The sequence below is a fragment of the Primulina tabacum genome, unplaced genomic scaffold (genome assembly GCF_025594145.1).
Source record: "Primulina tabacum isolate GXHZ01 unplaced genomic scaffold, ASM2559414v2 Contig923, whole genome shotgun sequence".
NCBI classification, from domain to species: domain Eukaryota; kingdom Viridiplantae; phylum Streptophyta; class Magnoliopsida; order Lamiales; family Gesneriaceae; genus Primulina; species Primulina tabacum.
In genome coordinates, this window is record NW_027459987.1 from 5001 (window position 1) to 20000 (window position 15000).

General features: G+C 31.3%; 2 protein-coding genes across 3 annotated transcripts in view; both read right to left on the reverse strand.

Moving 5' to 3' along the window:
- Positions 1 to 3273, reverse strand: part of LOC142535299 (NAD(P)H-quinone oxidoreductase subunit 5, chloroplastic-like) — a 5444-nt gene extending 2171 nt beyond the window's left edge. Inside the window, exon 1 of the mRNA XM_075641733.1 lies at positions 3081 to 3273. Coding sequence (XP_075497848.1) covers positions 3081 to 3273 — 193 coding nt within the window. The remainder of the gene's footprint in view (positions 1 to 3080) is intronic.
- A 7500-nt stretch (positions 3274 to 10773) lies between these two features.
- Positions 10774 to 15000, reverse strand: part of LOC142535300 (protein TIC 214-like) — a 7155-nt gene continuing 2928 nt past the window's right edge. For both annotated transcript variants that reach the window (XM_075641735.1, XM_075641734.1), the window contains one exon: positions 10774 to 15000. This exon is cut by the window's right edge. In XM_075641735.1, coding sequence (XP_075497850.1) covers positions 10915 to 15000 — 4086 coding nt within the window. In that variant the 3' untranslated portion in view covers positions 10774 to 10914.

Consider the following 15000-nt stretch of genomic DNA (forward strand, 5'->3'; position numbering starts at 1 on the left):
GGCACAACAGATTTTGGAAATATAGATTTGAATCGCGAAGAATATGAAAGAAAAACACCAAGCGATAAAACTATTTTTTTATGGACTGGAAAAAATCATTTGAAAAATAAAGAAAGAATATTCTTATTTTTTATTTTTTTTAGTAATATTTTATACAATTTTTCCATATCGTTCACCTATACCTATTCTTTTTTTTATAAAAAAAATATTTCTTTTAAAAAGAAAATAAATCTATAATGAATTAGGAAAACGTATATTTATTTTGAACAATAGATGTCTTTCACATCCAGCTATACCAATGAGTAATCTCTTAATTTTAATTTCAATGGCAGTTCCAAAAAAACGTACTTCTGTATCAAAAAAGCGTATTCGAAAAAATGTTTGGAAAATGAATGGGTATTGTGCATCGTTAAAAGCGTTTTCCTTAGGGAAATCTCTTTCTACCGGGAATTCAAAAAGTTTTTTTGTGCGACAAACAAATAAAATAAATAGTAAAACGTTGAAATAATCTGAATCGGGCTGACTCGAAAAATTGACTGATTTTATTTCAAAAATAAAATTCTTGATTTCCATTCCCTATCGGAGTTAATCAATATAAAATGGAATTCTCGCCGCTTTGAGAATCTAGAATATATAAAAAACTCTTTTACCAAATTCGAAAAAAAAGAATACTTTCTTTTTATTAAAAATTAACAAAAAAACACAAGATACTCGATTTTTTTAGTATATCTTTTCATTTTCAAGGTGGGGAGTATTATCTTCCCCATCAACCTATTTCTTCCAATAATATAAGTTTTTATTTTTTCTATATATTAACTTTCTCTATATCTATAGAAGAGCGAATATTTTTCGTTACTAAAATAATGGAAACTCAAATTCTAAACCCTTTTGTGTAACTTTATTACTTTTTTATTTCCTCGAAATTCCTATAAACCGCCCTAATATCTCTTGTGATGAATCCATTCAAAAATACTTATTGAAATTATTCTGGATAAATAATGTGTCAATTGTGAATGATTCAAAATGGATTTGTTTTTATCAATATTCATTGATAAACTGCATTTTTTGTTTTCGATTTTTGAGAGCAACTAAATTTTTAAATAGTTCATTAAAACAAAAATTTCCCTTAATTAAATTGATAGTAGGATTTTTGAATTTTGCAAGAATTCAAGTTGACGAGAGTATAAAATAAGATGCACGAAATCAAAATGAAGACTCTAAACTAAAATAATGAACCTTCAAATACCTATGTTGAAGAAATTTTTATTCATCAATTTGAATCTTTCCTAAAAAATATTGCAACCAATCGAATTCTTAAATCTAGACGATTGCTTAGTCATAGACTATTATGAGTTCAAGATAAGCCGCTATGGTGAAATTGGTAGACACGCTGCTCTTAGGAAGCAGTGCTAGAGCATCTCGGTTCGAGTCCGAGTGGCGGCATGTCATCTCCTAAAAAAAGTAAATAGATCCTATAATGAATCCAACCCTCCATATGGATTTTCTAATTAAAGGACTCCTAGAATCTTATGATATTTTCAACCTTAGAGCATATATTAACTCATATTTCTTTTTCGCTCGTTTCAATTGTACTTATAATTCATTTGATAACTTTTTTAGTCGATGAAATCGTAAAATTATATGATTCATCCGAAAAGGGCATGATAATGAATTTGTTATCTATAACAGGATTATTAGTTACTCGTTGGATTTATTCGGAACATTTTCCACTAAGTGATTTATATGAATCATTAATTTTCCTTTCCTGGAGTTTTTCCCTTATTCATATAGTTCCGTATTTCAAAAAAAATAAAAATATTATAAGCACAATAATTGGCCCAAGTGCCATTTTTACCCAAGGCTTTGCTACTTCAGGTCTTTTAACTGAAATACACAAATCCACAGTATTAGTACCAGCTCTTCAATCTGAGTGGTTAATAATGCACGTAAGTACGATGATATTAGGCTACGCTGCCCTTTTATGTGGATCATTATTATCAGTATCACTTATAGTCATTACAGTTAGAAAAAATAAAAAGTTTTTTTCTACGAGTAATCGTTTTTTAAATTTCAATGGTTCCTTTTTCTTTGGTGAAATTGAATACATGAACGAACGAAGTACTATTTTCAAAAATACTTCTCTTTTTAATTATTACAGGTCCCAATTGATTCAACAATTGGATTATTGGAGTTATCGGGTTATTAGTCTAGGATTTATCTTTTTAACCATAGGAATTCTTTCTGGAGCAGTATGGGCTAACGAAGCATGGGGATCTTATTGGAGTTGGGATCCAAAAGAAACTTGGGCTTTTATTACTTGGATCGTATTCGCGATTTATTTACATACTCGAACAAATATAAAATTGCAGGGTACCAATTCAGCAATTGTGGCGTCTATTGGATTTCTTATAATTTGGATATGCTATTTTGGGATAAATCTATTAGGAATAGGACTACATAGTTATGGTTTATTTACATTAACATATAATTGAATTAAACACAATTAATTTTAAGGGGTTATGATGAATAGGAATAGAAAAGTGGACAACACATATCAGATAAAAAAAACTTTGTGTGAACAGGTGAGAACCCTGTGAATTTAATAGTGTAGTGATTCACAAGGTTCTCACCTGTTCAAATTGATTTTTTTTACTTAACCTAAGAGAAGAAAAAAAACCCTCTTTTTTTCATTGTACAACGAACATAAAAAAAATAATATTTTTTTTTCTTTTTTATTCATCAAAACTATCCATAAAAAGAATTAGATAGAATAACTTCAACCTTTTCAACTGATAGTGAAAGAACAAAATCAGGATACATACCAATACCTAGTACGGGTAAAAAAATAGAGATCAAAATAAATGACTCTCGCGGTCCAGAATCAAAAAAATAATTGGTTGGTACATTAAATATCTTGTATCCATAGAACATCTGGCGTAACATAGATAATAAATAAATAGGAGTTAATATGATTCCAATTGCCATTACAAAAGTAATTAGTAGTTTTGTCATTAAAAAATATTTTGGACTAGTAAGTAGTCCAAAAAATACTATTAATTCGGCAATAAAACCACTCATACCTGGTAATGCAAGGTAGGCCATCGAAAAGCTACTGAACATCGTGAATATTTTTGGCATTGGGATAGCTATTCCACCCATTTCGTCAAGATACACAAGACGTATTCTATCATAAGTAGTTCCGGCCAAGAAAAAGAGTGCAGCACCAATAAATCCATGAGAGATTATTTGTAAAAGGGCTCCGTTGAGCCCCATATCTGTGATAGAACCAATTCCTATAATTATGAAACCCATATGTGATACAGAGGAATAAGCTATTCTTTTTTTTAAATTCCGTTGACCCAGAGATGTTGAAGCTGCATAGATTATTTGCATTGCACCTACTATCATCAACCAAGGAGAAAATATAGAATGAGCATGAGGAAATAATTCCATATTGATTCGAACTAATCCATACGCTCCCATTTTTAATAAGATTCCGGCTAGAAGCATACAAGTACTATAATGTGCTTCTCCATGGGTATCTGGTAACCATGTATGTAGGGGTATGATTGGCAATTTGACAGCAAAAGAAATAAAAAATCCAATATATAATAGTATTTCCAAGCCCACAGGATAGGGCTGATTAGCTAATATTTCAAAATTAAGTGTTGGTTCATTAGAACCATATAAACCGATACCCAGAACTCCCATTAAAAGAAAAACGGAACCACCCGCTGTATACAAAATAAATTTTGTAGCTGAGTACAGACGTTTTTTTCCTCCCCACATGGATACAAGTAGATAAACGGGAATTAATTCTAACTCCCACATCAGGAAAAAAAGTAAAAGGTCCCGAGAGGAAAATAATCCTATTTGCCCACTGTACATTGCTAACATCAGAAAATGAAATAATCGAGAATCTCGAGTAATAGGCCGAGCCGCTAAAGTAGCTAAAGTCGTAATGAATCCCGTCAGTAAAATAGGTCCTATAGAAAGTCCATCTATTCCTAATCTCCAATGAAAATCAAAAAAAGCGATCCATTGGAAATCCTCCACTAGTTGGATTAATGGATCATCCAATTGAAAATGATAACAGAATGCATAAGTCGTTAGAAGAAGTTCTAAAATACATATGCATGTAGTATACCAACGGATTAGTCGATTTCCTATATGTGGAAGAAAGAAAATTAATGAACCTGCAGATATTGGCAAAACTACAATTATTGTTAATAAAGGAAAATGATTCGTGGTAAAGACAAGATACATTTGGGCCAGAAAAATCCGTGCTCAAAATCAAATAAAAATATTTTGAGCACGGATTTTGTCGGTAAAAAAAAGATGAATTCAAGGAGAGTTTTATGGAACGTATCAATAAGCTAGACCCATACTACGAGTTGTTTCTTGCAATAAATAAACTCGAACACTCAAGAAATCGGTCGGACAGGCAGATTCACATCGCTTACAACCAACACAGTCTTCGGTCCTTGGAGCAGAAGCGATTTGTTTAGCTTTACATCCGTCCCAGGGTATCATTTCTAATACATCAGTGGGGCACGCTCGAACACATTGAGTACATCCTATACATGTATCATAAATCTTTACTGAATGTGACATTGTATCTATACAGTTTTGAACATCATAAGATTTCGATCTAGTAAACTAACTGAGAAGTGGATCCTATATTTAGATACCGGACGAATCAATGAGTGATCAGAATCAATCTACTTCCGAATTGATTTAGGAGCTAGGGCCAAAATACTTTGATTTCTTCTTTTTTTGCAACCATGATCATACTTGACCTATCAAACCTGCTAATTTGAATTAATTTATGACTATTCGAATTTTGATTTATATGATTAATACTATTTATTCAACAAATTTGATTGGTTAATACGAGTTGATTTTCTGTTACGATAAATTGATGAAATAATAGCAGGTCCAATAGCTGCTTCAGCGGCTGCAATAGCTATAATAAAAATTGAGAAAATGTCTCCTCTTAATTGACGATTATCAAAAATATCAGAAAATGTTACAAAATTTATATTAACTGAATTTAATATAAGTTCAAGACACATAAGGGCTCTAACAATATTCCGACTTGTGATCAATCCATAAATACCAATAGAAAATAAATAGGCACTCAAAACAAGTACATGTTCCAGCATCATTAACCAACTCCTTATCAATCTTGATTCCTTTCAATCTGAACAATAATTCAATCGATTCGCTTCTAACAAGTAGGAAACAAGGGAATATATTAGTAATAGATCGATAGAAAAAGGGATTTCTATTTTAGACAGGAACTAAAGGGATTATAACATTCCTTTTTCGTTGATTCTATTTGAATTCTTCGTTTTAAAGATTTATTATTGACGAGCTATAACAATTGCACCTATTAAAGCAACTAAAAGAATTATTGAAATGAGTTCAAATGGAAGAAAAAAATCTGTTGATAAATGAATTCCAATTTGTTGACTATTACTTATCAAATCTTGCTCTAGAATCTGGTTTGATTTTGTAGTCCAAATGATCCCATACCACGACGTATCTGGAATAGTAGTAATTAGTGAAATAAAAAGACTTGTACAAACCATTGAAGTAACTCCATCCCCAACGGTCCAAAGAGAAAAATCTTTGTAATATTCTGACCCATTCATGAACATCACAGCAAAAATGATTAAAACATTTATAGCTCCTACATAAATAAGAAGCTGCGCAGCAGCTACAAAATACGAATTCGATAGAATATAGAATAAGGATATACAAAAAAGAACCAATCCCAATGAAAAGGCCGAATAAATTGGATTCGGAAGTAATACTACTCCCAGACTTCCTAATATAAGACCCGATCCCAAAACGACTAAAATAAAATCATGTATTGGTGTAGGTAAATCCATTTTATTTTATAGAAAAAAAAGAAATCGAAATATTTCATGACTTTATTGACCTGACTAGGAAAGAGGAGGTTATCAGGATACTTCTTAATCTTAATTGACAGAAATTTGAATGGAGGTGGTGTGGGTTGATGTAGATAGAGTTATGGGGCTACTATATTATCGAAACCAGAATTTAAAACTATTGAAATCATATTCGAATATAAATTGACTTTCAATTCAAATTAAACCACAATTATCGCCAAGTAATCGCTCATTTGTATTGACCAAGCAAAAACCTCATTCCCTAATTCAAGAAAAAATCACTTTTGAACCTAAAGGAATGTTTTTTGAATAACGATTTTATACATTTTTGATTTGAGGTGAATTCGAAGAAATTGTTCGAATTGTATAATCGTCAATTATTGACACCGGTAACCGACCTAAAGCAATTTGATTATAATTCAATTCATGACGATCGTAAGTGGAAAGCTCATATTCTTCAGTCATTGATAAACAATTTGTTGGACAATACTCAACGCAATTACCACAAAATATACAGATTCCAAAATCAATACTGTAATTAAGTAATCGTTTCTTTCGAATATCAGATTCCAATTTCCAATCAACAACAGGTAAATCTATAGGACATACGCGAACACATACTTCACAAGCAATGCATTTATCAAATTCAAAGTGGATTCGGCCTCGGAAACGTTCTGATGTGATCAATTTTTCGTAGGGGTATTGAATAGTTATAGGTAAACGATTCGCATGGGACAAGGTAATCATGAAACCTTGACCAATGTACCTGGCAGCTCGTAGTGTTTGTTGACTAGAATTTAAGAACTCAATTAACATAGGGAACATATCGAATATCTATAACTAAATTGATAGTTGTTTCTTTCTCTTGTTTCAGATAAGTTGTGAATAGGGAATTCTTTTACAGTGAAAGAAGTTGGGACGAAGTTGTTAATAATAAATTACCTAGCGAAATAGGTAAAAGAAATTTCCATCCAAGATTTAAAAGTTGGTCTATTCTCAGTCTCGGTAAAGTCCATCTTGTTGCAATAGAAATGAACAAGAACAAATAAGTTTTAGCTAATGTAATAAAGATATCGATTATTGTTCCAAAAACCTTACTTTTTTTTTTAATGTCAAAAAGCTCAGGAACGAATATGTATGGAATAGAAAGATTCCAACCCCCAAAGTAAAGAACTGTTACAAATAATGAAGAAACAAGTAGATTTAGATATGAAGCAACATAAAATAAACCAAATTTTATACCTGAATATTCGGTTTGATAACCTGCTACTAATTCTTCTTCTGCTTCTGGTAAATCAAAGGGTAATCTCTCACACTCGGCTAGAGAAGAAATTATAAAAACTATAAACCCTATAGGTTGTCGCCACAAATTCCACCCCCAAAAACCATATTTTGACTGCGCTTCAACTATATCAACTGTACTTGAACTATTAGATAATCATAGTCGACGCTAACATCACTGCTCCTGTCGCTATTACAGAATCGTACATGAGATTTTCACCTCATACGGCTCCTCATAGGTCACAAATAAGGACCTTTCTACATTATTTTTTTGTGGTTATAAGATCGATCGAGAGTCAAACGCTTATTCTAAGGTTTCGAATTAGACCAATGAAATTCTGTCTGCTAGATTTCGAATAAATAAAGTGCTTCTGAATTGATCTCATCTTTTAATAATTTTCATTTTTCTTTGTTGATTAAAAACTTTATCCTTGAATAAAAAAAGGCTTTTTAGACGAATATCACATAGATATCTCAACCTATAATTTTCGATTACGAAAAAGAATTAGCGATTGCATTTCATAATAAGAATTCTATCTTTCTAAATAAGGATAGGTATGAATAAAAAAAAAAAAGATCTCTTTTTGCAATTCTAGTCTTTCTATTTTATTTCGTTCCTATTCTCCTTTCTCAAAAAAAAGGGGACGTTATCTAAAGTAAAAGATTTCTTCGTTCTTGATAGTTATTTACTTAATCGGTGGATAGGAACATACTCTAGATCGAAATTGTGGGGGGTACTTCTTAATAATTTCTACCAACTTAAAGCCCGAACTCAAATTCCTTTTCTATAAAGAAATATCCTATTGGATAATTTCCAGAATCTCTATTATTAATCCTTTGTGTATCTTGGTCTTCCTAACCATTCACTCATTTTGTTTGAATCTCCCATTGGGGCAATCGCTATGTTAATAGATGGTAAAAACCCCATAAGTTGATCTTTTGAACCCGCTTCAAGTCATGATGACTAATCAACTAATCTTGGGGTAAACAGTCTCGACTGCTTATGTCTTTACTTTCACTTAATTCTTGTACATAGGAAATGAGATTGAATTCCTTTAACAGCAAATCTTTAAGCCGTTTTATTTCACTCATATAACTATCTGGTTTATTTTATCAACCCCAATGATGAATAAAAAAATATAAAATAGATATTCAGTTCATTTAACTTTCTTGCTAGAAATTAAAAGAAATAGGGGAATTTTTATGTCTCACTGAATCACACGTAGAGATATTGATAATACACATAGAGTTAATGGTATTTCATAACTAATTGATTGAGCAGCAGCCCTTAATCCACCTAAAAAGGAATATTTATTATTTGATCCATATCCCGACATAAGAAGTCCAACGGGAGCAAGGCTTGAAAAGGCGATCCATAAAAAAACACCAATACTAAGATCAGCTAGAATAAGTCGATAGCTAAAAGGAATTACTGAATAACTTAGTAAAATGGATATGACCGCTATGGATGGCCCGATACTGAATAAACGAGTATCGCCTCTAGATGGAAGAAGATTCTCTTTGAAAAGTAGTTTTGTACCATCTGCTAGAGCTTGAAGAATTCCTAAAGGCCCAGCGTATTCAGGTCCAATACGTTGTTGTATTCCTGCAGATATTTCTCTTTCTAACCAAACAATTACTAGTACACCTAGTGTGATTCCTAATACAAGAGTCAAAATAGGGACAAGCATCCATATGATCCTATAGACCTCTTTTAAGGATTCCAATCTGGAAAAAGAATTGATAGTTTGTATTTCAGTTGTATCAATTATCATTTCAACGATCAACTTCTCCCATAATGATATCTATGCTACCTAGTATCGTCATAATATCAGCCAATTTCATTCTTTTAACTAACTGAGGAAGAATTTGCAAGTTGATAAAACCCGGTGGTCGAATTTTCCATCTCCAAGGAAAAACACTCCGATCTCCTATCATAAAAATTCCCAATTCGCCTTTTGGTGCTTCAACTCTTACATAAAGTTCTTGTTTCGACAATTCAAAAGTTGGAGAAGGTTTTTTACTAATAAATCGATATTGAAAATCATTCCATTCAGGGTTTTTTATTCTATCAAAGCGTCGGATTTCTAAATTCTCATAGGGTCCCCCTGGAATTCCTTCCAGGGCCTGTTGAATAATTTTTATGGATTCTGTCATTTCACTGATTCGTACTAAATACCGCGCTAATGAATCCCCTTCTTTTTGCCATTGAACCTCCCAATCAAATTCATCGTAACACTCATAACGATCAACTTTACGAAGATCCCATTGTATTCCGGAAGCTCGTAGCATTGATCCTGATAAACCCCAATTTAGTGCTTCTTCTGCGCCAATAATGCCTACGCCTTCAACTCGTTCTAAAAAAATAGGATTCCGTGTAATAAGCTTTTGATATTCAGCAACCCCGGTTAAAAAATAATTGCAAAAATCCAAACATTTATCTATCCAGCCATGAGGTAGATCAGCAGCTACTCCTCCGATACGAAAATAATTATGCATCATGCGCATACCGGTGGAAGCTTCGAATAGGTCATATATCAATTCTCGTTCTCGAAAAATATAGAAGAAAGGAGTCTGTGCCCCAATATCTGCCATAAAAGGGCCAAGCCATAACAAATGGGAAGCGATACGACTCAATTCTAACATAATAGCTCTGATATAGCTAGCCCTTTGAGGTACTTGAATATTACCTAGCTGTTCCGGTCCATTTACAGTTATTGCTTCTGTGAACATAGTAGCTAAATAATCCCAACGCGTTACATAAGGCAAATATTGTATAATTGTTCGATTTTCCGCAATTTTCTCCATCCCTCTATGTAAATAACCCAATATTGGTTCACAGTCAATAACATCTTCACCGTCGAGAGTAACTATCAGTCGAAGAACACCATGCATTGATGGGTGGTGAGGGCCCATATTGACTATCATGAGGTCTTTTCTTGTAGTTGATGCAATCATAAGTTTTTTTTTCTCGAGTTGTTCTTCCGTGCGTTTCTGAAAGTAAAAAGAAGTTTATCAAAATGGAAATGAATAAGTTTAAATGGTATCACACTTCAAATTAACGAGTTTTTATTTCTCGAATACCCAACTCACCGATTAATTCTTTATAACGCCCTATATTCTTTTTTGACAAATAAGCCAGCAGCCGTTGACGTTTTCCCAAAATTTTTCGCAAACCTCTCTGAGATGAAGAGTCCTTTTTGTGCAATTCCAAATGTGAAGTAAGTCTCCTTATTTTAGTGGTGAAACTGAATACTTGAAATTCAACAGACCCTCTGTTTTCTTCGTTTTCTTTTTGAGAAATAATCGAAATGAATGAATTTTTGACCATAAAAAATGCCTTTGCTCCCTTTTTTTACAGATATGGATTTTACTGATCAGTAATAATAATGCTATTCATTTTAATGTGGTATATACAATTTATGAACTCCTAAATTTTCTGAAGTAAAATCAATCAATCCAACCAATTTAAAATTGGATTTAGATAGAGGATAGAAAAGGATTGGTACTTTTTCGCATCGAAGAATTTAGACCGAAAATGAAGCAGGTTCTGTTGATTTCTTTTGCGATCTAATTGAGACAAATTTCGTATTAGCTATTCGAATGAAATGTAAGACATGTGATGTGTGTATTTGGTTGCTTTCATATACTCTACAAGCATATAGTAAGTATATAAGTATATAGTAAGCATATATATAGTTAAAAAGTGTATTATTCACGAATTTTTAATTCGTGGATACATCTCTATCCTTAATATACAAAAATGACTGCCATTATTGGTATCAAACCAAGAACGATTCATACAAGCTAAATCTTCTAATCGATAATTAGGCCAAAGAAAAAGCTTTAATTTAATTAATTTATTTTTCTTTCTATCCAGATGTTTATTATCAGACGAAACTTGGTTGCTGTTTTTTACATTCTTCTCGTTCCAAAATACTGAATTTCTATCTACACCATTCCTACTCTTCGAATTGAAACAAATCAGAATTCTCAATTTTCTACGACATCTAAACGATAAAATATTTTCAGGAACAGGCAAATCTAAATGAGCTTTGTGCCTAGTTTCAGTTATTCTTTGATGTGGTGAACTAGCTTCATAAAAATTATTCTTAGAAACATATCTTTGTTCTTGGTATTTTTGATTAGTTTGGTGCTTACTCTTTTGAAATAAGGAAATACCTATGATTTGATACATAATCAATTGTCCATCGTCGTTTCCAGGCAAATGAATGGGGTCTATAATCAATACTCCCTTTTTCATCAATTCTGTAGGAGTTAAACTCTTCTGAATCAACATTATATCCAAACTCATTTCTCTCTTTTGAATTGAGGATATAATAATTTTTCTTGGATCTATTAGTCTAAGGAGGAGACAATATACCTTGATATTATTGATCATTTTTTGATTCAAAGTATCGTCCCATCTCAATTGAAAAAGCAAATAACGTTTCAGGAATAAATCTAGTTCTACTTCTGTGTTACTTTTGTATTGTTTTTGCTTTTTCCCTTTTTTCATGTCTGATCGTTCATAATTTTCTTCAATGTCTTTTTCTTGTGAAAGAATAGAGCGAAGGTATCTTCGGCTTGTGGATTCTTTTTGTTCCTGATTTCGATGATTTTTAGTCGATGGTATCAAAAAACTTCTTTTTTGCTTTTCATTGATCTTTTTATTTTCACTACTTTTTTTATTTCTATTCAAATTTAAAAGAAGTAATTTACTTGGTATAAACCAAGGTTTCGTTTTATATGCATTATAAAGTAACACAAATTCTGGGAAGAACCAAAGTTCAAGATTCGATATGGGATGCTTTAACATTTTTTCATTCATTCCCATCCAATCAAAAAAGACTTTGTGGGAGTTTGTTGGATTGATTTCTGGAATAATAAGATAAAAAAGATCTTTTTTATTAATTATTTGAGAATTATTAGTACCAATCGGAGTATCTTGATTTATATTAATATCGATCGCGATCCAGGTTTCAACATCTACCCTTTGTATAAGAGAAAAATTGATAATTTTCCAATCAAAATATTTTCTATCCGCAGTTTTTTCCATAGGTAGAATATCTACCTTTCCTAGAAAATTATTGATATAAATACTCTTCAGCATATCAAAAAGGGTGTCTTTATGTGTGTTATAAGAAATCTCTTGGTTCTTATTTCCTTGAAACGGAAATATAGAAAAAAAGCATTCTGTTTTATTTTCATAATCATAATTTAAAAATTTATATAATAAAAGATCATATATATGGTATTTTTGAAAATTATCTTTTTTATTCGATTTATTCACTAATGAATAGACTTCAATTTTTTGTTGTTTTTTGGAATCAATTAATTCGTTTTTTTCATATGAATGCCGTTTGCTTAAATTTTCCTTTTTCGTCATACGACAGTGGCGAACTCTATTTCGCCACTTTTCTGATATTAATCTAGACCATCTCATCTGAGATAAATCGTAGTGATTACAGCCTTTCAACCATCCTTTCCATTGATTCATTTTATAACTCGAAACTCCTAATTTCGAATGAAACATCTCTTCTATTTCACAAGAATCCTTTATTTCAGGCTTAAGAAAAAAACGGATTCCTTGATATTGAAGAATAGATCTTAATTTAGACGAGTTACTAACTTGGATTTTTGATAATTTGTAAAATACATATGCTTGTGACATGTAGGATAAGTCATAAAAATAATGTGAATTTTTTTTACTAATACTATCAAGTGGCTTTTTTATAGTTGATAGAAACGGAATTGGATTTTTATTTTTTTCATTAATATTTTCTTGCTTTCTTTCATTATTGTAAATGAATTTCTCAATAATTTTTTTTGTTGATGTAAGAAAAAGTTCTATATTCATTCTGGGAATATTAATGATAGATAAAAACATATATGTGTATATTCTTTCAATCAAGAAGTTAAAAAGGGGGAATAATTTAGAGATTAATCGATCATTTCTTCTTTTTAATATTTTCCATTTTGCTAATCTTTTAGCATTATAACTTATTTTGTTAGGACTAATATTATTTATATTTATTCTTGTAGTGACTTTTTTCTTCTCTTTTCTAATTCTTTCTGTTTGATTTCGAATTTGACTTGTTCTATCAGTCAGATCCTTCATCTTTTTTTCTGTCAATGGAGAATTTGACCAATTGGTAGATCCAATTTTACTAACGGGTTTGTTAATTTTTTGATTGCTGATTATGGAATCTTTTTCGCCTTTATTTTCACTCGATTCATATACTTCTCTTAATTGAAATAATAGAATTGGATTTACTTTTGAAAGTTTTTTTATTTTTTTTTTTATAAAACTGATGATAATCCATTTTTTTGTTTCTTTTGAAACTTTTCGAAGTGATTTTGTTTTTCCTTTGAAAACTATTCGAACTAGAAAATGCTTATTTTTTAATTTTCCAATTTGTTTTTTGAATTCCTTGAAAATTGGTTTAAAAAAGGAAGGCCGCTTTCGGGGTGAACCAAAAGGAAATTCAGCCTCTATTCCCCAAACTGTTAAAAAACAAAAATCATCTTTTTCTTTTTTCGTTTTCATTAAATTGTTCTGAGAGTATCGTAGTTTCGATTTGTGCCAAGGTTTTAGACAGAAAGGAAATAATATTTTTATCTGAATACCGTCTATCAACCAATTTTTCGGAAATTCTGTTTCTGATAATGGAACACCATTATAAGTACATTTAACATATATCTCTCTATTCCAGTCCTGTAAATCCTCAGACCATTCAGGAAGTTGCAATAGGAATATACGTCCAATATTTTTCGCGATTATCAATAAAGGAAATAGAATATATTTTCTAAAAATGGATTGAGTTACTAACATGCAACCTCTTATTACTTGCGTAAATAGTGTGGCATCCCAGGCCTCTGCTATCTCTACTCGTGCTTTCTCCTTTCTTTTGTTCTCCTCGTTTTTTTCTTTTCTTTTTGTTTGCTCTTCTGTATACTCTACAATTTTGAATACTTTCCTTTTTCCTACCCAATTTTTAAAAATTTGTTTAATAAACCCGGAGATATCAAAAGAAAAAAGAGGGGATTTTTTCATTCTGTTCAAAAAAAGAGGGTCATGCACGTTTGCTTGAAACAATTTCCAAATTACTATTTTACGCCTTTGAGCCCGCATAGAACCTTTGATTATACCTCGTCGGAAATCTGATTGTTGTGAATATCGCATCAAAGCTACTTGGTCTGTTTGATCGGGTGTATTAATATCCTTATTAGTATTAGGATCAGTTTCTTGCTTGTTACCAGTAAAAATTACTACACGTTTCGCTTTTCTTGAGCGAATTTGATGATCTACTGGAACGTCTTCTTGATGTTCTCCTGATTGTTGTTCCAAATCCGTGATTAATTTGTATGTGCATCGAGGGACTTTTTTAATGATTTCTTTTATTTTAATTGATTTTCTACGAATTTTTTGATGATTAGCATCCTTATTTACAAAATTAAAATAGTTCAAATATTTTGTTTTTTTTTCTGAATCTATTTTACTGATGAAAGTTAAGAAATCAACAATTTCTGTTGATAATGATTTTTTAGCAAATCTATTCATTTTCTGTTCAACTTCTAGGGAAGAAGTATCGAGAAGAAGGATACCGTGAATTCGGTTTATCCCAAATTGATTTAATAAATTGTCTATCGAAATTTTTTTTAGAATTGATGGTAAAGTACTTTTGTGAATTGTTCTCCGATATGATCCGTTCAAAAAGGGATCATACCCTTTGGATAAGTATTCTTTTGTAGACTCATCGTTACACAATCGAGTCCTTGTTTCGAGTATATTCAAAGA